Source organism: Halichoeres trimaculatus, unplaced genomic scaffold (assembly GCF_033239565.1).
Source record: "Halichoeres trimaculatus isolate MK-OKI-2021-1 unplaced genomic scaffold, fHalTri1.1 fHalTri1_scaffold_19, whole genome shotgun sequence".
In the NCBI taxonomy this organism is placed as follows: Eukaryota; Metazoa; Chordata; class Actinopteri; order Labriformes; family Labridae; genus Halichoeres; species Halichoeres trimaculatus.
The window spans coordinates 28,834,460-28,862,215 of NW_027437197.1; the positions used below are offsets into that span (position 1 = coordinate 28,834,460).

The 27,756-nt window shown below is 42.1% G+C and overlaps 1 protein-coding gene across 1 annotated transcript in view; it reads right to left on the reverse strand.

Annotated features, from left to right (window-relative positions):
- Positions 1–12,007, reverse strand: part of LOC141808854 (5-hydroxytryptamine receptor 3A-like) — a 34,898-nt gene extending 22,891 nt beyond the window's left edge. Inside the window, exon 1 of the mRNA XM_074695600.1 lies at positions 11,941–12,007. Within this exon, the coding sequence (XP_074551701.1) occupies positions 11,941–11,977 (37 nt within the window). The 5' untranslated portion in view covers positions 11,978–12,007. The remainder of the gene's footprint in view (positions 1–11,940) is intronic.
- Positions 12,008–27,756: the final 15,749 nt, after the last annotated feature.

Sequence of the window (27,756 nt, forward strand, 5' to 3'; positions counted from 1 at the left end):
ACATTACCTCCTGTGTCAAGCAGCCTGCTGCTCTCTCTCACTGCCTGAGATGCACCGTCCCTCACTTCATGCTGTGGTAGTTGAAGGTTGTCCGGAAAACATGGAGTGGTCTAGGGTAGTCGACTATGTATTTTCTATTTCTATCTTGTCTTGATGTTGGGTTTCTGCTAATAAAATTTTATTAACATTTACGGGTCTAGACCTGTAAATGTTTTTGTAAAGTGTCTTGAAATAACATTTGTTATGATTTGGCGCTATATAAATAAAGATTGATTGCTCGATTGATATTAGCGATTAAGTGGAATAGATTCTTTTACGAGGCAATAGAAACCAATATTGGATGAACCAATATTTAATGTTAAATGTGGGGGGGTCCAAATGAAGAATTTTGAAATCTGGGGGGGACACGACCCCTTCACATTGAATGGTGGCGACGCCCATGTCACAAACTGATTTTATTCCAGCCTTCTTTTGTTGATCTTACTCAGGGGCGTAGCTACAATTAGGCAAACACAGGCAGTTGCCTTGGGCCCCAAGATTTCCAGGGGCCCCCAAAGCATCTCTTAAAAACTGATTTATGAAGTTCTCTTCAATTGAAAGCATTTCTTTTTTCTTAATCTTACTTCACATGCCTCAAAATAAATCAAAAGACAATGGGCTCTAATTTCGTGGCGCAGCGCAGGGGGCGCAAGCCTGGTGCAAGTCTGGCGCAGCCTGTGCAGTGCTAATTTCGTGCGGCGCACCGCCGTGCGCTGCCAATTTGACAATTTGGTAGACCGTCTGCGCAGAGATGGGTGTGACGGCGCGCCAGGGGGAGTTGACGGTGCACCAGGGGGAGGTGTTGGCAGATTCATGTTGCCGCTGTGACAATTTCGTGCCAAAAAAGTGCGCTGAAAGATCGCCAGCTACAACCTGGTCTATCCTTGGTGCAATGCGGAGCACACCCCACGCAGCTGTAATTTGGTGACAGGCGCACATGTGCGCACATGTCAACAAAGCCTCAGAGGCAGGTTTCCAGAGTGTCAGGCACATTTTGATGCAATAAACAATCACAGCAATCACTATTTAATGTAACTGTCTGAACCAGCAGATACATTTATATCTATATTAACAGTCCCATCACATCTGATGTCAGATTAAAGCCGTTTGTCATAATGGAAAGTTAACCTGACGGCAGCTGGAAGTTTGATGCACATCTTACAATTAAACAATAAACAGCCTTAACATCGGATACTGAGTATATTTGGTTCTCTCATTTCATTTAATTCAAAGAAAAGAGGGAGAGAATAAATGTGTGTCACTCAGGATTTACCCGTGATTTCCCATATTTCTCTGTTTCAGTCTTTATTTTTAATGTGATCTAAAAAGATGGAGTACATTATTGTAAGGAGGATGAGGTGGAGACACTGGGAGAGTATACAGTGTATCACCAAAGGCTTTGCTTGGCGATGACAAACCAGGAGTGCAGGTGGATCAAAAGTATTCTGAATGGATAATCCAGCTGTGTAACTGCCTCTTAATTTTTTACTCTGGATAAAGACAAAGGAACAGATTAAATCTGTCCCGGGAGCTGGCCCACACGGTGACGCGCGTCGTGTCCTCCGATGCGCCCCGCTGTCCATTGACCTGCTGCAGGCACAGCAGCTCTGACCGTCTCCTCTACCAGCACTCTCTCCCCGGTGCTGGAGATCACTCAGACCAATCAGACGCTGCGCCTCGGCCGCAGGGCATTTAAAGGCGAGGAGAGGCACTCATTTGATTGGTGAAAACAGCGCTCGGCTGTGTTAAACCCACTCACGGCTTTTCTCCTCCCTCTCTGCCATTTGCGCGGAGGGAGGCGTGGACGCGCAGCTCTGCGCTCATGTGCGCCTGTACTGCACCTCTCTTGGCACTGCAGGAAACTTGCAAAGTGCACCGGTCACGCCCTGTGCGCACGGCGAAGGCCGGCGCAGGGCAGGTGCGCCTGCGCCTGGTCTAAGAAATTAGAGCCCTTTATCTTTAATGATGGTTTTGGGTACTCCCCCTCCCTTCTTATTCAACGAGCTATTCCATGTTACAACACATCTGAAAATTTGATTCAGGAAGACAGTGGTAAAAAACACTTTATCCCCAAATCAAACTGTTTGAGTTGGGGATAAACATTATTGTACACAATCTCTTTTTTAGAAAAATTACTCACTGGACAGGGGGTCAAATAAAAATACATTAACTTTAAAATAATAGTACCAAAAAGTATGGTAACTGTAAATATCACCTCTTTCAGTAGATTTTTTTCCAGTTTTATGTTATGTGTAACCTATGTTTACCGCTAAGGTTTACTTTACCATAAACTTAAGGATAACATAAGAAGAAAAGGCTAATGAAATCAGAAGATCTAAACTCAAAAAGAGGGAAATAAATAAGGTGGCAATACTTAATAAGGCACACAGACAGTAAATGAGGGTTTCCAAAAATGTTTTTGTATTCTCAACATAAAATGAAAAATAAAATGAAAACAAAAGAGGAAAGAAAATTTTTCAAGTTCTTCAGTTCTTTCTGTTTAGTAAGTTCACTTCACTTTGTCAATCCACAAAAGGTTCAAATAAGGCACACTTCATGTCATCAGTTGTTATGATTGTCCACCGGATTCAAAGTTCATAATAAAATAAAAAATGTTTTCTTCTTCAGAGATACGATCGTCCAAAAGCTAGAAAATAGTCTCTTTCAACTAATAAATCTTATCTGATGTGGTCCTTGTTTCACAGATAGATCCAATGTCCTCGTTTGTCGGCTTCAGCTCGCCATCCATCCACACCAGAAGGAAAAGGAAACTCAAAACATGGCCTGTATAAAAATAAGTAACACAGTAACCGACATACATGTCAGAATTGAATAATGTGTAAGTCCATAAAAGTGTTATCAGCAAAAATGAAAATTAACTTAAACAAACAGCATAGTGAATTCCCCATTTTTTTTTTTTTTTTTTTTTTTTTGACTAGTGACTCTTAAATGAAACAAGTCCTTAACTATTTCAATACAATGAAACAGGTTGAAAACAAAACAACATTCACCAATTCTTTAGTACGTTGAATAAACAACAATATCAGTAATGCTGTTGTTGAACATGAAAACACACACTTAATAACTTTAAAAGCATTACCTCAGGTCAAGTCTGTCGGTGTGAAAAACATTAGTCCACCTGGTGTCTGACCATCCAGAGGTCACTCTGGGGGCATGTCTTGGTCTCAAGTTGTAGGGTTCAGCAGGTACAGGAACCATGTCAGCCAAAGGTGAGTTTTGGGTTTGGGAGTCATGAGTCACTGAGGCAGCGTCAGCCGCTGAAGTCGGTGTAGAGTGAGTTCCATTAGGGTCAGTGTTCCAGTCATTTTCGTCATCAGGGAGAGACAAGGGGGTGTCTGAGGTTTCAGGGACGGGGATGCCCGAACTGCTTGGCTCTGGGACATTCAGGTCAGGGGGCAGGTCACTGTCCACAAACTCAGGGCTCTGGCAATTCGCAGGCACATGACTTGTACGTCCACGGGGAGAGGCTGTGTCCCATGTATGAAATGGCAGTAGATTCACCACATGGAAAACTCCTGCATCTGCTCCTGTGTCATTCCTGGAGAGTCTGTAGTTCACATCAGACAGCTTCTGGGAGATGCGGTAAGGGCCAGTGTAAAGTGGGGCCAACTTTGCAGTAAAATTGGTCAGCGCATCTGATCTGGGGTGAGATTTAACTCTAACAAGGTCCCCAATGTTGTAGGAGGCATGACGGCGTCTCAGGTCGTAGTAGTGTTTTTGACGTTTGTGGCTCTCATTCAGCACAGCTCGAGCATGGTCATGTGCTTCCTGAAGTGAGGCTTTTAGGCTTTCAGGATAGGGGACACCGGGGTCATCAACACCATCACTGGAGGGTTGAGTGACCAGGTCAAGGGGAGTGTTTAATTCTCGTCCATATAACATCATGGAGGGGCTTAGACCTGTGCTTTCATGATGTGCCGTGCGCAGTGCAAAACAAATCTGGGGAATGTACTTGTCCCATGCAGTATGTTTGTCTCCCACATAGGCACGAATGGCTGTTTTGAGAGTTCGATTCACTCGTTCAGTGGCGTTTGTTTGTGGATGATAAGCTGTTGTAAGTCTGTGCTCAGTTCCCAGTGTTGAAACAACATGCTCAAACAGTTCACTCACAAATGGTGTCCCTCTGTCAGAGATGAGAAATGAGGGGGCCCTATGTCGAGCAAAGACATCACTGATGAACTTGTTGGCTGCAACTTGTGCTGTAGCCTCTCTCACTGCACTGACTTCGATCCATTTTGAAAAGTAATCCACAAAGACAATGATGTAGGCATTACCACTTGATGTGCGTGGCAGGGGTCCAACATAGTCCACACCGGTGTACTCCCATGGTCTCTGAGGTTGAATGGGGACCATGAGGCCAGCTGGCTTTCTTTGACTTGGCTTAGTGGTCTGGCACACTGAACAAGAGACCACATATCTCTTGACATCAGAGGCCATGTTTGGCCAGAAGAACCTGAGTCTCAGGCGAGCCAGGGTTTTTGAAGCACCCAGGTGTCCAGCTGTTGGGTGGTCGTGGTAATACTTCAGCAGAGTACCACGGATGGCAGTGGAGGCATAGAGCTTCATTTGTTTGAGTGGATGCAGACCACATTTAGTTTTTGGGTCGTGAAAGTAGAGCAGCCCATCCAGAACAGCATAATGAGAGAGATCATTATTGTCCACATTCTGGCTGCTTTCCTCCAATTTACGGAGCAAATCCCCAGTTACAGGGTCATCCAGCTGCAGCTGTCGTACATGTGAGCGATCTGCCAATACTACCAAAGGCAAGGTGCGAAGGTCAAGGCTTCCAATGACAGCATGAGCAGGTAAGAGATCCATCGGAGCATCTGTAGCTGGGAGAGGATTCCGTGAGAGTGCATCAGGCACTTTGTTACGTTCACCAGGTTTGTGAACAATGATGAACAATGATGGTCCCTTCTTGGAGGCGAAGGGACCATCTGGCAAGCCTGCCAGATGGATTTGGGCGAGACATCAGCCACCTCAGGCTACTGTGATCAGAGTAAATGGTGACATGTAACCCCTCTATGTACGGCCTGAAGTGTTCCAAGGCCCAAATGACAGCCAAACACTCCTTTTCTGGGGTGGAGTATGGTTTTTCGGCCTTGTGTAGCGCACGGCTAGCATATGCTACAGCAACATCTTTGCCTTCATCATCTTTCTGCATTAGTGCAGCACCAAGTCCAGCATCACACGCATCAGTGTGAATGAAGAAGGGATGCTCAAAGTTGGGGAACCTTAGAATAGGTGCAGAAGTGATGCATTTTTTCAACAGGTCCAAGGCTGCCTGACATGTGCTGTCCCAGCTGAAAGGTGCATCCTTTTTTGTAAGTGCAAAGAGTGGCTCTGCATGACGAGCATAACCCTCCAAAAAGCGTTGATAGTAACCTGACAGGCCAAGGAACTGTCGCACATGCTTTGCAGAGGTAGGCACTTTAAAGTCCATCACAGCCTTGACTTTGTCAGGATCAGGGTATATGCCAGATGGAGTGACACGATAACCAAGGAAGGTGAGTTCACTGAGGCAGAACTGGCATTTGCTTGGTTTCAGGGACAGGCCAGCTGGTTTTAACCTTGCCAAGACCTCTTCCAGATCTGCTAGGTGCTGTTCAAAGGTTGGAGAGGCAACAACAATGTCATCGAGGTAAACTGCGCAGGACTTGTAAATGAGGCCAGCCAGGACTGTGTTCATAAGCCTCTGAAAAGTCGCTGGAGCATTACAGAGGCCGAAGGGTAGAACTCTGAACTGGAACAGTCCGCAGTGTGTGACAAAAGCTGTTTTTGGTCTTGACTCCTCAGCAACAGCCACTTGCCAATAACCTCGAGCAAGATCTAGAGTGGAAATGAACTTTCCTCTGGATAGGAAGTCAAGGGATTCATCCACACGTGGCAGTGGATATGAGTCTTTCACAGTCAGTTGGTTGAGACCTCGAAAATCAACACAAAACCTTGGCTCATGTTGGGGTCTGTTCACGATGACAACGGGGGCAGACCATGGCCCTGATGCTGGCTCAATGATGCCTTCCTGTAACATCTTCTAAACCTGTTCTTCGATTACTTTCTTTTTTACAGGTGAAGTTCGATAAGGAGGAAGGTTGACAGGCTTTGCATCTCCTGTATCAATAACATGTTCAGCTAGTGATGTGCGGCCCAAGTGACCATCAAATAGATCAGCGTAGTTTTCAAGCAACCTCAACAGTTCAGCTTTCTGCTCTTTCACCAAGCTAGCTTCATCAACTTTGTCATTTAGGGCTGATGGTGAAACATCAAGAAACATCATAGTCCCTGATTCAAAGTCACAAGTGTCTGACCTGTCATCCTCAAGATCATCAGGGAAAGGTTGTTTGTAGTCCATGAACACTGTTCTGGTAGGTACATGTATGATCAGTGAGGCACGTATCGCAAAGTCCATTCCCAAAACAATGGGGGAGGATAGTTCAGGGATCACCACAAATCTCTGGTAGAAACGCTTTCCCATAAATCCAATGGTAAGCCAGGTGATTCCTAGTGGGTCACAGTACGTGTTATTTGCCAGGAGAATGGGCAAACCTGACCAGGCTGTAGTAACTATTTTGCTTTGATTGCTTTCTGAAATCAAGTCCGCCCTCACAGCTGAAAGTGAGGCTCCCGTGTCAAGTGTGGCATCCATTGCTGCACCTTTAAAGTTCACTTTGACTCTCAATGGGGTGTTCCATGGAGACTGAGACGTTTCATCCTCAACGTGATTGAGCGCAGGCTGCTCATCCGAAACAGGAGGTAGGGGAGGCGGGGTCAGTGCCTGGGGGGAGGGTTGCCTCTGCGAAATGACCTCCCCCCTTGGAAGTTTCCCTGCCTCCTACTAGAGGGTCCCAGATCTGATGCTGAGCCACCCTCAGAAGTACTTGCTCCATAAGTGTTGGAGTTCAGGCCTTGAGGCTCAGTCTGCGGAGGTTCAGGTGTGGACTTGGGAGGACTCTGGGGACCCTTTTGGGTAATGGAGCAGTTAGGGCAGGTGCGAGATGTAAAACCTGGCATGGAGCATTTGAAGCAGTGGGTGCCACCATCATTAATCCTCTTTACCTGAGAACGAGGAAGCTGCATGGTACTGGGGCCAAGAACAGAGTGGAGTTCATGTGCTCTCAACATCAGGTCAATGATCGAGTCAACGTGTGTGCCAAAAAGAGCAACTCTGTATTTCTCCTGAGCGTGCTTACAGATCAGTTCTATTTGCTCTATATCAGATGGGGGGTTCCTCAGTTTCTTGAACTCACTGAGCATGTGGGCTACAAATGTGGGTAGGGGCTCCTCAGGACCCTGGACGCGGTCAAGGATGCCTCTCATCACACGCTCTTGGTTATCAGAGGGGAGGAAGACAGTTCTGAATAGCACACAAAAATCTGTCCATTTGACAACATGGTTATTGAGTGCACTGAACCATTTTTTTGCTTCTCCAGACAGGAAGCGTGGCAGCTCCCTAAGGATTTGAGCGTCTGACAGTTCAAGAGAGGACCTGTAAGTACTAACAGATTGCAGCCAGTCTTCTGGGTGGATCACACCGTTTCCAGCAAACACAGGAGGCTCCAGTTTAGCTTGGTGTAAAGCAGCTGCTAGGACCCTGGTTGTATTAGCAATGTCGAGAGAGTTTGACTGTTGGTGGTCTGCATACTCTGAAACTTTAGCATGAGATTGCGATGCCACATTGGAGTATGGAGGTACCTCAGTAAGAGAAGCAGGACATTGAGGGGTTGAGGTAGCCAATGGGATGGGGTTGGGGGGGTCATCAGGGGGCTTAGTAGCAGCTAACTTGTCATTTCTGTCCCAGTGTTCCAGAAGTTTCCCCTGTAGATCAAGAGACTCATGTAGGCACTGCTGAAGCATGTCGACTGAGGCCTGTAAGCTTTTCACTTTGTGTTCAAGGTCGGCGCTTACATGTCTTGTAACAGGCAGTCTCGGGAGAGCTGCAAAGTCAGTGTCATCTTGGGGGTCTTCAAAGTCAATAAACTGAGGAAACTTAGCCATGATGTTAACTATCAATGTCGTCTATAGTCTCTAAAGTTTTTCCCTTTTTTCAAAAAAACACTTAAGCCACTGCAGAAAATTGAAAACACAAATGTACTTAAACATGCAAAACCAAAAGGATTTTTTATTTTTTTATTTTTTTTATTTTTTTTAAGCAAACTGCAACCTTTTCAATCACTTGCAGAGATATATAGAAAAAAACACCAGCAAATTATCAATTAAGGCTTTGCAAGTGCAATATGAAGTAAGAATATTGCCACAATATAAGAGAAACAGACTCAAAAAGTTACTTCAACCGAGTATAACCCCAATAAATTGTTATTTCTTATTAATAAAGCAACTATATTGATCACTCTCAACTCTCAAATATTTATGAGTTTAACAACGCAGTCAGAATCCTTATGTTCATTACTCACAGTACTCAAATCACTCTCTTGTCCGTTTATCCCACGATCGCGGCAGGCATCAATCCACAGTTCAGTTCAGCTCCAAGAATCCTTAAAGTTTCATAGTTCATCCAAAGCCGGTAGAAATACAGAACGGGAATCCACACACGCAGCCGCCAGGCAAAAGGTGAGGGACAGATCCGGTGGCAGAGAAAAAGATCCAGCTCCAACCTCAACTGGACGTCCTCCTCCGTGCAGCAGGTCCAACGATGCCTGGAAATTCCCGCCGGCAGGCTGGTTCCCTCTCTCCTCCGTGCAGCAAAATGTGGTCCGTCTGAATCCTTGATGTTGCCGACGCACGCGGTGAGCTAGCGCTAACGGCTAACGGTGTTTACTCTCTTTCTGAGTACTGGAAATGGCTCGTAGACTCCGGATGATTTAGGAAGGTCCAAGGAAAAGATGTTCGGGCGCCAATTGTGATGGTTCTGGATACATACTTCCGTATTTAGTGAGGTTTTGAGAGCGTTGGAAGTTAGTAGATGTAGTCAAAAGTGCACAGCCACACAGGTCTGGGGTCTTTACAGTGCTCTTGTTTATTAACAAACGGCATAACCTTACCAAGCCCGGTTATACGGCTACTATTCCATCATACAAACAAAATAGCAAGTGCATATCCATACATCACTTGTGAGTCCAGTGATAGAAAAAGGAGTACGAGCTCTCGGAGTCAGGGATGCGTCCATAACGAGAGTGCCACTCAGACTGAAAACAAAGATGACAACCGCGGCCTCTGGTGACGTTGCACCGTGTTTCTTAAAGGTACATCACACAACACCTCAACTGTTACAGTTACCTACTCATACTCATTCATACAACAACACACATACCAACAGATGAGTGTACACTGTATTAGATTCATGCCAGTCACTATAATTAACTTACCAAGTCCAATCAAAATCTATTTTTAATACATCGGCTTGTCTCGTCCAGCACAACTTGGCAAGGTATAAGTTCAGTTTTTCCACTTCTTCGTCTTCTAAGTTCAGGTAGCACGTTTAAGTTCAAAATATAAGTTCAGTTAGCACGTTTATGTTTAGAGCATAAGTTCAGTTACTCCGCGTACTATTCAACAAGCTTTACTATAGATCAGATCTCAGATGATTCAATCTGGAGTCAAGTCGAGTCTCTCACACTATCAGCTGCGCCGTCTTATAGCTACACTTCCTGATTCACGCTGAATCCAGGAACGTGATAGGACAATTCACTTACCGCGAGATGTACAAATAACGCGAGATCTAATGTAACACGAAAATTAATATAGAGTTGAAGAACAAAGTAAAACTATAGAACTGGCAGAATTTTAACAATGCACATTCACCTTTACAAAAGTATCTAAAATAGTGACCTGGGTTACATATGCTTGATATTTACACATTTTTTCTTTACTAATTTTTTTTTTTTTTTTTTCAATATTTACCTGTTGTAATGTTTTTCACTTCATACTTTCTTGTTTGTTACTGTTACTCTGTAAATTCCCCACTGTGGGACAAATAAGCTGTCAATTGACCATAAAAGATTTCAAATCCAGGACAAGGTGGATTAAATTATGGATTCACTTTTTTCAGAATCAAACTAAAGTACAGAACTTGAGGAAATACATTTAGTTGCGTTAAGTTACCATGTACAAGATTAGCACTGTCTCGTGCCTTGACTCTGGGAAAGAGACAGTGGACCCAGGGAAGGCCAGTCTAGCTCTGAGGAAGATGAGTTACAAGGACATGGAGGGCCCCATTGACTGGGTTTGCCTTGGGCCCCCAAACCACTAAATACACCCCTGATCATACTCCTGTTCATTGAAGGGTTTTTAATCCAACGTCTGCCAGCAAGTTTACCAAGCTTATTGTTTCTGCATCTTTAACTGCCTTCAACCCAGAGGAGCCCCCTCGCAGCCTCAGATCCTCTGGCGTAGGCCTTCTGGTCATTCCAAAGTCTTGGCTCAAAACCAAAAGTGATCAAACTTTTTCCATCAAAGCTCCTCGACTTCGGAACGACCTGCCAGAGGACATAAGGTGTTCAGAGGTGCTTCCTTTACGTCTCTTTTAAAAACTCACTTTTATAGACTTGCTTTTATGTGATGCCATCTTTTTGTCTTTTTGTCCTTTATCTTGTCTTCTTTAGGGGCGTCGGTGGCGCAGTTGGAGAATGTGCTTAGTCGGTGATCGGAAGGTGTCCTTGGGCAAGACACTTAATCCCATGTTGCTCCCACTGCTGCGTCAGTGGTGTGTGAATGGGTGTGAATGGGTATGAAAGGGCTTAACTGTGTTAAATGTACTGATGGATAGCTACCATAGTAAAGATTGGATCCATCAGTGAGTGAATGTGAGGGCGAATGGGTGTGGATGGGTAGGTGTGACCTGTGATGTAAAGCAGCTTTGAGTGGTCCATGACTAGAAAAGCGCTATATAAGCTCAAGTCCATTCCATTTTTATATTTCATCTCTTTTATTTCTGTCTTACCTTGGTGTAACTGTTTTACCATTCATTATTTTATCTTCACTATTATTATAATTTCATCGTTTTATTATTCTTTTTACACTCTTATTATTGTCTTTTTATACCTGCTGTCCTGTTCTCTGCTTCCATATGCCTTTTATTTCCTTTTTATTGTCTTTTTTTTTTTTGGTGATTGATGTTTTTACCTTTTATCTTGGTCCTTATGCTCTCATTTTATATTGCATGGTTCTTGTATTGCCTGAGTTCATATGGGTTGAAGCTTGTGTTCCATGTTAAATGCTTGTGTTTGCTATTATGTTCATGACTGTCAAAGCATTTTGTAAACTTCTGTTTTTTGAAGTCTTATACAAATAAAATTATTATTATTATCATCATCATTATCATTATTATTATCAATAATATGGTGCTGCAGGGTGGCTCAACGTTTCGCACTGCAGCCTTACAGCAAGAAGGTCAGAGGTTCGATTCCCAGCTTGGCCGGTGGACCTGTCTATGTGGAGTTTGCATGTTCTCCCCGTGCATGTGTGGGTTCTCTGGCTTCCTCACACAGTTCCAAAACATGCTCACCAGGTGAATTGATCACTCTAAATTGTCCCTAGGTGTGAGTGTGTGCGTGAAAGGTTGTCTGTTTATGTGTCAGCCCTGTGATTGACTGGTGACCAGTCCAGGGTGTACCCCGCCTCTCACCCAATGCATTCTGAAGTTGGCCTTCCAATGATTCTACAGCTGTTAGCCTCCCACTGAGAAACAAAATCCCTTTCTTTATACCGTTCAATTGGCTCTGGTTGTAGAGGCCTTCAGCATCAGGAGGCTGTGTGTGATTGGAGCTGCTTCTACCTGACACGCTCACAGAGCTCACAGCTCACTGACACACCATCAACACTTTGCTTCAATGAAATCAACTCTGCATGAATGTTTGTGAATAGTTGGAATCAAAGTGTAGAGCTCCACAGCAGCATGCTTCAAAGAGAAGAGAGCCAGCTTACCTGTGAGGAGGAGCAGAAAGAGGAACCCTGCAAACATCCTGACTGTGGAACGTCTCCAGTCACTAAGGATCCCTGTCCCTCAGACTCTCTGCAAGATTCTGACTTTACACATCACTGCCATGTTGTGGAAGAGGGCAGGCCACACCTACAACAAAAGCTTTTTTTCTTCCTCTAAATGGCATCAAGCTCAACCATTAGCACACTGTGGGTAAATCCATTTTCTCCTCCAAACAAAGCAGTTTACTCCTCTGCACATCCTCTGTGGTGGCTCCAAAGTTTACCAAGAAAAGCTTTTTAATGGAAGAGCTTTACCCAGCAGCTTCCACACAGTCATGTGTCATTCCTCTTCAGTGCTGTTGATCTTTGAATTGAAAGGAAATGGTGTTTTAAATTTATCTCCAAGTGACAATCTTACTGTTTTTGCCTTACTGCAATATCTGTTAAAAGGAGCAGGTACTCTATAATTGTGCACTCTTTTTTTTTTTTTTCCTGACTACCGCCTTCTACAAATAGAGAGGGTACTCTACAGATATTATTTGTCCCTCAAAGCCATGCTCTAATTCTCTGACGCCTGGATATCTCAGTTACCTTTTCACCATTCCCAGAGTGTTGGTTAATCGAAGAGATGATGACCAGGATGCATCCAAGTTCTTGGTTAACTCAGATTTTATGATAACAGCAAGTCAAGAACATGCGACAGAGCTCTGGGTTCCTCTTTAGCTCTCCCTAACAGCCCTGATACAAATCTCAAAGCCTTCCTTTGAAGAAGAACTTTGGGTTACTCTCTCTTGAACCCTTCTATAGTTTAAGATCAGCCTATTCTAGACATTCAGTTTCAAATCTGAAATGTTGTTATTTTTGGGGTGAGCCAGTGATGTCTCCTCTCATTTCCCAGCATCATCCTGTGTTTTCCTAATAAAGGTTAAATGTACACTCACACACATCACACACTTTCATGCTGCCTTATTAAAAATGTTGTCTGCTGCCAAGGTACTTTATATCCTACTCCCCTTCAACTCAAGGCCTGCAGCTGCATCTCCCAAGTTTCACTTCAGCACACACACAGCACATTCAACAGTTATATTATGCAGTTATTTTCTGAAAACTCAACAGAAACCCTCAGCAGTCATTAGATAAGTAGATGGGTAAACAATATTAATCATTTAGCTTTAAAACAAAACCTTTCATGTTAATGGTGTCCACTCTTCCTTCGTACTGAGTGATCTGTAGTCTCTCAGGAGCCCTCAACCTCCTGCAAGTACACACATTATCTATTATATGGCTGCAATAAGCACAAATTAATATAAGAGCCGTGAGAGTAACACTATATTCAACGCTACATCTGTGTGCGCGAGTGAACTCAGCGTAAGCACTGCACTGACCATCATCACAGACTCCACAAGCTGATCAGGATGAAGTTTAAAGCAAATATAAAACACAGAGTGACAGGGGCACTTCTGCTTACGCTGACCTTATACACAGAAAACGTGCATCTGTAAACACAGATGAATGATCAGGGAGCGTGGAATTGTTTTTCTCCAGTAACTCTGCGTCTTGTGCGTCTTGTGCGTCTTGTGCGCGTCTTGTGCGCGTTCGAGCAGAGCTCCGCTGTGCGCAATGCTGAGAGCTGAGAACTGTGAACGGCAAATACCCACCAGAGCTCTCTCTTTTATTATTTTAGACCGTGACATGATTTCAACCATGAGTGTGAGTTCGTTCACATGAGAACACGGAGAGATGATTTGCTTCTGAAAGATAAGTGTTTGATTCTGGGCAGCGTCAAAAATGTCTGTGGCATTCTGAAAGTTTTAGTTTCGTATAAGAGCTATGTGCAAAGTAATTTAAGCCTGAAACATCGGAAAAAGAAAAGATCATAATTCAGAAGGTATGGCGGTTTTTACTTTGTCGTGGCGGTGTGCCCCGATCCTATACATGTAGCGGAAACCCAGCCATACGATGCGTTCTGGGAGCACTTTTTTAAAATAAAGATTGAACATGAAGGACTGAACTGAATACAAGAAAAACATGTTGGAGGCTCCACAGTCCTTAACACAGCATCTATAACATGTTGAAACGTTTTTATTTTTACAAAATTTAATCCCCACCCCCACAAAAAATCAAACTATTTTGGAAAAGCTTTGGCGGCCCACTTGCAGTACCTTCGCGGCCCACCAGGGGGCCGCGGCCCATAGGTTGGGAATCACTGTTCTATTGCATTTGAACACATGAGTTCTTGCCAAGATAGTCAGGCATTGGTCAAAACCTCTTGCCTGGCCACTGGCATGTGCAGTCTTTACATCACTGACATGTAACATTTAGAGTTGAGCCTTGCTGAACTTAAGTCTGTGATCCTGGATCACAGACTATCTCACAGAGAGGCCACAGTTTGTCAGGTTGGGAAACTGCGTCTCTGGGACGGTCATGAGCAGTACGGGGGCTCCGCAAGGAACTGTTCTGGCTCCATTCTTATTCACACTTTATACTGCAGACTTCAAATACAACTCTGAGTCCTGCCACATCCAAAAATACTCCGATGACACTGCTATTGTGGCGTGTATCCAAAATGGACAGGAATCTGAATACAGGGATCTGATAAAAGCTTTCTGTGACTGGAGTCATAGAAATTGTCTCCTACTGAACACCTCAAAAACAAAGGAAATGATTGTGGATTTCCGAAAGTCTGGGCTCTGCCATCAGCCAGTTAACATCCATGGGGTGGATGTGGAGGTGGTGCCAACCTACAAATATCTTGGTGTACATCTGGACAACAAGTTGGACTGGTCCCTTAATACAGATGCACTCTTTAAGAAGGGGCAGAGCCGTCTCTTTTTCTTAAGGAAGCTCAGATCAATTGACGTCTGTGGTAAGCTGCTGCAGATGTTTTATCAGTCCGTGGTAGCCAGTGCTTTGTTTTATGGTGCAGTCTGCTGGGGAAATAGTTTAAAGCAGAAGGACAAGAGGCGACTGGAAAAACTGGTGAAGAGAGCTAGCTCCGTGGTTGGATCCAGTTTGGACTCACTGGAGGCTGTGGTGGAAAGGTATACACAGAAGAAAGTGGAGGCTATCATCCGTCACTCTGATCACCCACTTCACACCATCATAATCCAGAGAAAAAGCAGCAGGGGACGTCTTACCTCTGTGCGCTGCAGGACCGAGAGATACCGAAGATCGTTCCTCCCTGCAGCCATCAGAGTGTACAATTCTTTTCTTGGAAGAGAGCCCAAACAACATGAATTTCCCTTCGGGGATTAATAAAGTATATCTTATCTTATCTTATCTTATTAAAAAAAACAAAAACAAAACATAACAATCTGAAATCACATATTCTCTTACACAGTCTTATCACAACACTTCTTTAACAACATATTGTTACTATCTCAAGGTCACAGGTGTAATATAGGTTAATTTTAGATGGGGCAAGGCTTGCCCCTGCTCTTTCACTGCATTTATCTGTCTTTCAAGATTCAATCTCTGCATTCTGGCGGTAATTTTTCACTTTATCCATAAACAAAAGTTGTCTCATGTGAGCTTGCATTAATAAAGACAAATGAAATCTTGTTTTGACATTACAATAATTTATTGATAGTGAATCATCAGTGTTAGAGCTGCATGTGTTGAAGAAACAGGGGCTGAGAGATGGAGGGGAAAGAAAAGAAAAGAAAAAAAAAACTCAAGAAGGTCTCAAGGACAATTTTCATTTGCCGTAATTATTTTTTAGTGGCTGACCTGTTAACAAGTAAGGTACCAGTGCTGGTATGTCGTTGTTGCCAGAGTTACATGGTGACAGTTTGAATGTGCTCACAGTTCTGTCAGAACAATGGCTGCATACAGTCTCTCAAACTTGTGATAGCAGTTGGTTGCTAGTCTTCATCCTCTGATTCAGGGCTGGTGAAGCCATCCCACTCCTCAGCGTCCACCTGCAAATCGAGAAGATCTCTTTCCATGGCAGCTCCCCCACTGTACAAATTCACAGCCTCTTTGTGTTCTAGTTTGACTGTGTGCAACCTCTGACTGAGGACACTATGGAGACCCTGTGCTGCATCCATAGTTAGTTCACCAAAATCTGTGTGAAAATGAGAGGAAAACAAAAATGAATTACACAGTAGCAAGGTGCAAGAAAAGTAAAGGCAATTTACACCCTACAACAACAAATAAACACTACAAGGCATAATTGCATCATAAACAAGATCATGTTAGAAATAAATGTGATACTTGGTTAATGTTTGATATGGTGCTTAATAAGTAGTCAATTGATTGGAAATTCATTGTTGTTTACCATATAATGAAATTCTCAACAATGTTATGGGAAAAAAATACTTCTGCTTTTTCACTTCAGCATTGTTGTGTTTCACAAAGAAAAGCCATGTATCATTCAGTGTAGAAAAAATAACCAATACATACTTCCACTTTTAATGCTCTCTGAAGTCTGTGCCCTGAGTGTTTCAACTACTTGGATTTCCTTTAGTAGGTATCTGATGTGCTGAGACATATCTCTAACCAGGATGATCTGCTCCTCCATCAAGCGCTGCAGCAGCATTACCTAGTCAAAAACAGACCTTTTCAGCCAGAAGGTGTTGCCTAAGGTTAAGGAAAGGAAAGGACAAGTGAGCCAAAAATCATACACAGTACACAGTACACAGTACACACACACACACACACACACACAAACACACACACACACACACACACACACACACACACTATACTGTATATATTTTATAAGAGTGTATTCATGACCCAGTGCCATTGTATTTGGATGGAGATGTGAAATTTTGAACAGTTTAACAGTGCTGATGTCACCAAACCCTTTTCTGTCCTATATGTTTTACTCTGAGTTGTGTTTTGAAAAAGATATTGAGTAAAACTGATATCGTTTAGAGCTGCTGTCTGTTATTTTGGAAAGTGGGATCAGTGAAATCTGGAATTCCCACGCAAAAAAAAAAATAATATTCAGCAAAAAAAAAAAGATTTTCTCTCAATACGAAGGAGGATCACGGCATGGGAAGTAGACTTTGTCATACCTCCATGTTGTCCCTCCCATGGTAGGATGCAGCCATCAGTCAGACTGCAAGCTAACTCAACGTCAATCCGACCTTCCTCCACTAAGGCGTTGTATTGCAAAACCTGTTCTCGAAGCTTCCTCTTTAGCTCTGTCATTTTCTTCCTTTGCCTCAGTCTTGCTTGACTGCTACCTGCAAAGTCAAATTAAATGAAAAATGAGCCAGATTTGTTTCCAGAGATTTTCTACTGAAGTCCACATAAAGCTCACACAGACACTCCACAGCAACTACAAAAAGAAACAAAATCATTACAACTACTGGGAGTTTCGTACTATCAGTGATATTCTTATAATCATGCTTTGAAATAACTCTGTTTGCTGACTTACCATGCAAGCAGTAAAGATCCTGCTTCTTCCTTAAAAGGACCCTCTCTAAATAGGGGGAAAGACATTGAGAAGTGATCTGTAACGGCTTTAGCCAACTTATGTTGTGAACATTGAAGTCAGTCATTAACATCAAAACATTAAGTATTTTATGTTTTACCTGTGACTACCCATTATCTCACATCACACACCCACTGCTGTTCAGTCTCCTGGTCAAGGTGGTGTGCTCAGGATGTTGCTCAGGGCAGCAGCTTGCACCTTTGCCCTGTCTGTTGTCTTTTTAATAGAGAGAGGGGGAAAAAAAAGAAAAAAAAAAAGAATCAGACAAAAGCTCCACAATACAAGCACCGTGTGTTTGTAATCAGGATAAGAAAGAATATAGAAATCTATATAAATGTGAGGTAAACCTCAAAATACAGGCAAATGAGAGAACTGTTATTACCCTTACTTTGACATATCTCTGTGCTAATGCCTGATGAAGGCTGACTCTCTTTCTTCTATTCCAACCCATGGACTGTTGGGTCAACAAGTTGACTCTTCCGAATTAAAACAGAAGAATACACAAGGTAACATTTAGTGAATGAAAAACCTGACAAAATTAGACCAGTTTGTACAGTATGCTGAACAAATGAAATGTGTTGTACTGTGTCCAACATAGGTCAGCTTTATATATATATATATATATATATATATATATATATATATATATATATATATATATATATATATATATATATATATATATATATATATATATATATATATGTTAATGTTTATTTCTGGTGTGTTGTTCTTTGCACTCTGTTTCCTCAACATTGAATTCGCTTAAATAATTTTTACAGTGAAGTAAAATGATAATTTCTGTGGAGATGGAACAAAGAAACAGTGTTTTTAAATTCTCTAATATATAAAGTACAACTGCCTTAATCGCCAACTGTGTTGAGAGTGCAATACAGTACTAACCTGCCTTTGTCATGTACTTATTTACCAGAGCTGCCCGAGAGAGAAAGCTGTTCACCTCTAAGGCAAATATGGCAAGTTATGTTTAGTGTCCTTTACATAACTTGTCAGCTATAAATGAATTGGAAACAAATATAATCTAATATTTTTTTCCTGATAATTATTTGTAAGTAAGATTATAACATTCACATTGAAAAAAAATAATAATAATTTGAAAAACATTTGAAATTAACATCAGGGCCTGTACCAATCCAAGATTTGGTCTGTAAACTGTTGAATATGAGATGCCCCACAAGGCCATCTCAATTTAGTAACAAAGAATAAGAGAGATATTTTAGACATACATTTTGGTTTTATTTAAAATCCAATTTTCCTAATTGCAGAATTTTATTTTTATAGTCCAATGAATTGTTCACCGTTAACTATTTTATATACAATAGATGGTCTGGATGGTTTGAGAGAAAAACCATGCATTTGTCACTATAAACAGACACTTTGCTTTTCTGTAAATATGTCCAGGCCTATCTTTCATCAGAATTCCAAGCCAAACAATTTGATCTCCACTTCTTCTCCTACAGAATTTCCAGCTCCATCCTGGCTTCTGCCACCCCATCTCACCTGCAGGACATATGCATCATCACTCTAATATTTGAAAAATCATGTTAGAAATGGTCTAACATTATAAACTTAGGGGGAAAATTCCCCCGCACAAACAGCTGAAAAGCAATTGATTGAGGTTAACATTGAGCACATTTAATTTGATCGACCTGTCGACCATTTCCCTGTAGTCACTGCAATACCAGAATATAATCACAATCATTTACCTTGCATTTCACAGTATGGGCCTTAGCATGCATAACACTAAGAAATGGCTGCATTTCTGTTAGTGGCTGAAGCTCTGGTACCCCCTGCACAACTTTTTTTCAAGTATGGCCAGTGTCTAAAAAAAAGAGAGAGAAAAAAAGTTGTCACATTTTGTGAATATTGAAATGCCTTTTTCAAAGTGACCTGACAACAAGAAGAATCTATAATCAAACAGTGAAAAGATGAGGCACTGGTAAAGAGTTTGACATAAAACAGGATTACCTGCATGTCACATCCATACAAAACAAAGTCACATTGGCCTTCTTTGCTACATCTCTTGGTATGAACATGGGGTAGGCAAATATTTCACCACAGAAGTGGTTAAGTCCCCGCAAGAGAAAGCCGTGCCTGCATTAAACAGAACAAAAACCTGGTGGTTAATCAGCAGATCCAGAAAAGCCCTGCTCAAGCACCTATCTCTATCATCTGAGTGCAAAGAACAAAATACAAATCTTGCCGTTACAAAGGATGGATAATAACACAAAACCAAAAGTGTGAATAGCTTATTATTCAAAGAAATTAATCTTGCAAGCAGGCACACAGCTCATACCTGCAGACGGCAACTTGAAGACCCTCCTAGTTTCAGGCGACCCTCCTCCTCCTCCGATACTTTTTTTTCTTATGCCCAAGGGGAAATTCAGAAATAATGATTCTTACCATGTACCATTAGATCCTCATCAGACGGAGATATACACGACTGACAAGGTAATTAATGCCTGTTATATGATAGGCCATATAAAACGATGTGTTTTTGACGTGAGGAGTCAGGGGAGAGCCCTGCTTTTTAGATGAGTAAATAAGGGCAGTTAAGGATGTTGGAGTGCGCAGCTGTCCTGCATCACAAACAAAACTCCACGGGAGCCTCCTAATGTCAAACTCGTCGAGTTCGCCTGACAGTTGCATCTCACCAGAGTGCGGTTGCTTTCACACCAGCTGGTGCGCACCAGAGTGCGGCCAGAGCCGAACCGAGATCACCTCCTCTGGCCGCGCCAGTTTGGTGCGCACCAGAGTCTGATTTTGGTTTCACACCAACCCAAACGGGACCAAATATAGGTCGATCTAAATTTGGGTCGACCTAACACTGTAGGTGTGAAAACACCCTAAGTCTCAGCAGTTGGTCCTTAATAGATTAGGTTACATTTTTATGGGATATTCGATAAACCATAAGGATAATTTGCAAGTTATGTTTTAATGTAAATAGTCCTTGCTAATTGCTAATGCTAATTTGTAGACACATTGTTTTTATCAAAAAGAAGACAAAATCACTTCTAGCATTGATCCTGGGCAGAATCAACACCTAACATGAAAACTTACATTTTAAAAAGGGAAATAATCCTCATTTGGGTAAAAAAAAAATATTCTGTTTTTTTTTAGATAAATTCAATCACTATAAAGACTCATTGGCAGCTATTTACATGAATACATATTGCAAATGATCCTTGGGGTTTCTTGACTGTAGAGTATTTAATAAACATCCTTCCTGCTTAAAATGGGGATCTTTGGCAACATTTTACAGTCCTTGTTCTCGACAGGGAAAAGTCTTACCTTCCTTGAATAGCCATCTATGCCCCCAAAGATAACCAAGTTATACCTAGGTTAGAAGATAAGAATCAACTCCTAAGCACACTATATAACATCTCTAACAGCACAGGTCTCACAATACAACATCTCTGAGGTTGTAAGCAGAACAATGTCAGTTAATGGCACTGTAATTCGATGAAGTTCAATGTGATCTATTATTCTGGTTGATATAATACAATTCACAAAATACCAGATACACAACTAGACATAAAAATTTAATGAACACCTCAAATACAGATTGTGGGCAGACATACCTAATAAGCTTATGATTAGTGTCAATGTGCACCATGTATTTTGGGTAAGGAACCGTGTAAGTCCTTCTCACCACACAACCCAGGTGGGTCATTCGGAAGGGTACACCCTCGCTGTCAACACGATGCATGGATGCATGGATGCATGGATGCATGCACTTGGTCCTATTGGACTTTGTGTCCCAGTGCCAGCAGAGCACCTTGGACTACTCTGCTCCCAGCATCTGGCATTGTGCTCTTAATTCTGGTGATTAATGAATCTAATTCATCATCACTGCATAAAACCAAACATAAAACAAAATTATGCTAGCAGACAAACTCTAACCCTCCCAGGTTAAGGGGCTGCATCTCCAAGATGTGTACCAGTTGGTCATGCAATCTCTGAAGGATGTCACGCTTCAATGAATCCTAGGAGAAAAAAAAAAAATAAATGAATGATGCTTCTATGGAGCCTTGTACTGTTCTAACCCTCTTTGTCGTCATGTGCAAAACTTAAGAGGTTTATGACACGGTTACAGGGTCCTGTCCAGCCAATGACAGGGGCTAAAGAGTAAACTTTATGATGCCTGGGTGTACATGCACAGGGGTAGTTTACACACTAACCACTAATCTTAGGATATTATAAACATTCCCATTTATCCTTAACTTAGAATGTAATGGACACTGTAACTTCTCATAGCAGCATTAATACAATCAGTAACCTTCTCATGGCCTCTCTCACTCTACCAAGATATGTAGCACTGCCACTGTTGGATAAGGAAGCTGTCAAAAGATTTGTGTGTGTTCATGTAAAAATCTGTGTACATATTAGAAATGTGTGCATATTAGTCTACAGTTGTGCATTCATGCAAGGTTTTTTTAAACTGTTATTTAAATTTTAAAGTCCCTGTAAATCAAATTCAGCCATTTTCTTCTAAACACAAAAAATATATGACAGTTTGTGGCTAGCCAGGTAACCAGTCAAGTCACCTCCAATTTGCCTGTGCATAGTTGCAGTGCCCACTTTACTCCCGACAGTTAGAAAAACTATCACATAGCAAAGTCTGGATTTCTAAAGAGTCCATTGCTGGGGCTGAACCGACCCTCTCCATATCGCCGACCGTGTGCGCCATCAGGGCCACTGGCATTATGTACTCCCCGCTGACCCCCTCCATCCCGCTGACAGCAGGTGCTGTCATCTCCGGCACTGGTATTACTTGCCCGCCAGAGAGCAGAAGTGTGTGCTTATATTTCACAAAGTGCATCCAGACTTGCTCATTTCAAACTGTAAAACAAAAAATTATTATGGTCCTCTAAGTGGCTGTTACCAAGAGGCTGACGAGAGGATGTGTGAGTGTATTGAGAAATGTAACAAAGGCATGCCCATCACCAGAGCTGTCATCAGAATTACATTTGAAACACAGATCTGAGTGATTGTACTTAAAGCCAGAAAAGAAAGCAGACTCTATTAGTTCAATGATTGTCTCAGAATTTCAATAAAATACATTTATAAAGTAAATTTTGGTGATCAGTTTTTTTCTGAAGATTGGTCCTGAAAAGAGGGGGTTGTCTTATAATCATGGTCATCCTATATTCAGGTCAATACGGTAGTTTCTTTTTACTTTCTCTTATTAATTTAGTATAAGTCACCAATTGGGTTTGCTTGTTTGGTTTTGTTTTGTGATTCAACTATTCTTTTTTTTTTTCCTTTTAAAAAATGACTCTACTAGTTTGGGAGGCTAGACACCCCGAGTGAGGGCTCTCCACCTTTTACATGTTGGTTTGACTGACTCACAATAGGCTGCACCAGATTATAGTGAGGATTGTGGTGTGTGTGTGTGTGTGTGTGTGTGTGTGTGTGTGTGTGTGTGTGTGTGTGTGTGTGTGTGTGTGTGTGTGTGCGTGCGTGTGTGTGTGTGTGTATGTGTGTGTGTGTGTGTGTGTGTGTGTGTATGTGTGTGTGTGTGAGTTGTCCCTGCAACTTTCTCTGTGTAGTCTGCCTCCCTTCTGGTGGCCTCAACTTGCTTTGAGTTGATTTTGTTTGTTTGGATTTCTTCTAGTTTAGTTTAGTTGGTTAGTTAGTTTATGTTGGGGAGAGTCAGAGTAGTTTTACATTTTTTTATTGAATTTGTTGTAGGCCTACACTAAGTATTGTAAAACTGTGTTCAACTGTGAAAATCTTAAATATTACTCCGCCCTGCCACACGTGTTTTTGCACAGTTCAGATGGTCAGTGTGACTGCGCTCTGAGAGACAGCTGGGAGCCAGAAGTCTGTCTGTGAGTGTTTTGGATAGAGGAGGGTTTCAGCAAGTGCCGCTCGTTGAGAAGAACTAGTGATGCAGATCAATTCATGCTTTCACGTCTTCAAACTCCAGAGAAGTCACTAGATTTGCTGCTTGTTGCCTTTTTTCAAAAAAGTGGTACATGAACTATTGGCCAGAATCATCACAGCTCAAAGAAATCAATGCTGATTGACCCCGTGCCTGAACTATCGATAGATAGATAGATAGATAGATAGATAGATAGATAGATAGATAGATAGATAGATAGATACATACATACATACATACATGCGTACATGCGTACATACATACATACATACATACATACATACATACTTACATACATAGGATATGGAGATATAGATATAGATATAGATATGTGCATATCAGTGTTTATGAGGTGTTGTTATCAGTAGCTGATGACTAACTGCTCATGCTTGGCTTTGATTTTCTTTCTCAAAGCAACATTTTCATGCTCCCTTCATCCTCTTTGACAGCTTCTATGGCCTGTAGGCCACAGATGGCAGCTTGCTGTGCATGCTGTACAATGAGAGACTGTGAAATGTCTCACCAATCCAATCCAGGCTTCAATACAGGCTTGTTCATTCTCTGAATCACTTTCTTCTTCTGATTATTTCTAAAATAAAGATTTTGGTTTGTTTTCTACCTTTATTTATCCTCCATTTCTCCACTTCCTTTAATCTCTTTAAATCATATTTCAAATGTCTCTGAATAAATTCTGCCTCACAAATAAACCTGTCAGTGACAACACTTGTTGGAAAGTGACCCCGTTCTTCTACTTCCTTCTGCTTCATTTTTTAGTTACTTCAATTAGAGAGAAAGGGTTTAACATGGTTCCAGTCCAGAAGATTAAAGTGTGTGCTGAAGCCTGCATTATGACACTAGGTTTACATTCACAACATGATACAGGACAGAAAGAAATACAGTTTAAGAAGCAGAAAGCCTACTGACCACACATGGAGAATCAAATCAAATAGAAACACCACTGGCTCACAACATACAATAACTTCCATCCATGCACCCTAGCAGGATATGAGCTAAATTTCTTGTCTATGAATTCTGTGATTTAACATTCTTAGCTTGACACTTCAGTTTATCTGGACATAGTTTTCATTTGATAGCTAAAGAAAAAGTATTGTCCAAGTTAGCTGTGTTTGTTGTTAGCCTGCTAGCTCAGTGAACGAGTTGAGCACAGGTGGTCATTGCAAACTCTCTTCACTGTCACTGCTCTGTAGTGAATGAAAGTTGGTCAGCTCTCTGGGGCCCCCTTTGAGCTTGGGGCCCCAAACACTTGCCTGTCATGCACCAAAATGTCTGTCGGTCCAAGACCAGTTCTGGATGTCTACACAACATTCAAGTAAGGTCAGCCGTTTGGACGTCTAACCATGACCCCACTTGGACGACAATATGCAGTTCAACATTTGAACGTCGGCTTTTTGGACGTCAAGTGGACGTCTGAGGAGGAGTGAGTGAGTAAGTGAGTGAGTGAGTGAGTCCACTGAGCAAACAGACGTTCAAAGGACGTCCTTTGATGGTCCCTTTGCTCAGTGGGAAGGCTCTGTGAGGACCATCTGTTTGGGGGGATTAAAGTGACACCTGAGAGGCAGGGTACACCCTGGACTGGTCGCCAGCCAATCGCAGGGCTGACACAGAGACAACCATTCACTCACTCACTCACAATTACGGACAATGTAGAGTGACCAATTAACCTGGTGAGCGTGTTTTTGGACTGTGAGAGAAAGCCGGAGAACCCAGAGAGAACCCACGCATGCACGGGGAGAACATGCAAACCCCACACAGAAAGGCCCACCGGCCAGGCTGGGAATCGAACCGGTGACTTTCTTAGTGTGAGGCTGCAGCGCTACCCGTTGCGCCACCTTACAGCCCCTGAGAAATATCATTTAGAAATTTAGAAATAATCAGTTTTGAACTCCTGAATGACCAAAGGGGAAATAGAAAAGAGTAAGACTGTTTGAGGATCATGTCTTGAGTCCTCACAGGGTCTTTAAGGAAGCAGGACTGATCCGCCAAATCAAGCCTTTAACTCTGACCTGTTGAACATCTGGACTCTATGACTCTCTGTACTGTTGGTTTCACTCTTTAGATGTTCTAGCGGTCTTCATGGAGCCAAACTGAAAACACAGATACCAGGAACACACTGGCAGCTAGGAAATAAACAATGAAGTAAATCCGGTTCAGTGTTTTGGTCTTCGTGGTCCAGTAGCCGGGCTCCTTTTCTTCCTTCCTGCTGCTGAGAAGCAGAACCACTGTCTTCAAAACCTCCCTCAGCTCGTCACTCAGATTCTCTGAGTCCTGGGTCTCCTGGGTCAGCTGGCTGCTGCTGCCCTGAAAAAACAAACCATGGTGTATTAGAGCAGTTAGAGGAAGAAGACGATGGAAAAGAGGAGTCATTGAGATGAAAGTCAACAGTGGACCTAACACTCTGTCTGAGAAGCTGCTGATGGGGGGAGGTGTTGAATGAAGGAAGAAAGTGTCAAATCAGCCTTTCTGAGGCTTTCAGATGACTCAGACAGTTACACTCCAAATGATTCAACCCTGACAGGAAATGAGCTCCATGAGCAAAATGTACAAACTTCCATCTGTTAGCAACAACAAATCAAAAGCTATGCTGTCACCTAAAGCTGAGTCAAGGTTTGTTCTAGGGGCTCTGGATCTATGGAATGAAGAGAATATGGGGCAGAGAAGGATGAGGGCTCAAGACGAGAGGGTAACGAGAGGGTAAGGCAGGGCTAGACGTCCAGCCCCGTCCACAAAGGTCCAGCCCTCCCCAGGTTACTCCACCTCTTCCCATCGTGCTTTGGTGTCAAGATGGTTCATGTCGGTGAGTGAAATTACGTTGCTACAATAAATGCAATGAATGAAAAGCTTTGTTCATATCTCATGGCGATTCTGTTGCTGTATATTGCCGTTGTATAGCTTCAGGTTATTTTGGCAGGTTAATGGTCAACATTTAGCTTGTGTGGTAACATTATCCTACGCGATATTAGAGTCAGCGTTGTGAGTGTTAGCTTTAGCATTGTTGTTGTAACCATAGGTTGCAACCCTAATTTAGCGGTGTGTGTGCGTGTGTGTGTGTGCGGGTGTGTATGTCTGTGTTTGTCATTTTCATTGCGTATGTCGAAAGTGACGAACTTGGAAGTTACATTAAATAGTTACGTTATGTAATGTAACAAAAACTTTATCTAATGTGTTAAAGTTGTAGTTAAAACTTATTTGACTGAATGAATGATCCAGAATGTAAAAGAACACTAATGCTAATAGGCCTTGTGTGTCTTGAATCTAATGGTCAGTTGTTTCATTTTTTGTGTGTGGATATTTCCACAGCATCCCACCCATTTCTGAGTGACTGAAGAACCTGTTTTTCCTCCAGCAGAGGAATACCATAGTCCATGTAGTCCTTACCGGACCCAACAAAATCATAAATGTCTTTACCATCTACAGAATCATTTATCTGGAGCAGTCCACCATGGAGGTATGGTCTAAATTTACTGATTTCATTTATTTTACTTTAACATATCACGTAATAACTTTTACTACTACCCCTCCCTTTTCATCTCCCCATTACAAGTACATGTGCATCGTGTGTGAGGCTGTCAATGGCTCTAATGTAATAAATATTTTGTCTTTCAGAATACCCCATCTGCAAATGCAGCCTCCAATGCAGACCTGTTGCACATAGAAAAAAAATGAACTCGGGCTTCAAATAAGAACTGTTAGTTAATTAATCTTTTATTTGCCCACAGGCTGTGCAGGAAGGGGGAAGAAAGGGGAGCTGCAGGGAATCTACTCTGAATGTATGCACCCTGGCTTTTGTTCCAAGTTCTGCCAAATTTGTGCTGGTGTTCCTGAGTGAAGACTCTTTTATTGGTCAGTGACTATTTTTATCTCAATACAATTTTTATTTTATCTTTTAGAAATGGTCCCTTTTTTTTACTTTGAAAACAAAATGACAACAAGTTATCAGTTATATTAAACATATACTCAACGAATACTTATCCTTCCTCTAGTTCTTCCAGACTGAGTAAATATGTTCATGACTAAATAATAACTGTAGTTATCATTGAAAAACATTCTACTTTTGTATCGAAATTTATTGTCATGTTATGCTTTCCTTTTAGGAGTGGACAGGGAAGAAGAAGAATTTCAGTCAAATGTTCATGTTTTGTATTATTTTGTGTGAATAATTGTTGAAACATCTGTAGTAGATGATTTATCAGTCTGTGGAGGCAAGTGTGTTGTTTTATGCTGCAGTCTGTTAGGAAGGCTGCATCATACACGAAGATGCAAGGCAGCTGGGTAAACTACTCGATGGTAGAGACATGTACACAGGTTTACAACAGCTTTACATATCTGTCCCTGAGATTCTTCCAAGTTCTTTTAACCAATCATAGAGAGAATCACAGCAGTTTGACAGAAACATAACATCATGCCGACCTCTTTCACCTGTGGCAGCAGCTCAGGAGGCATCCCAGCA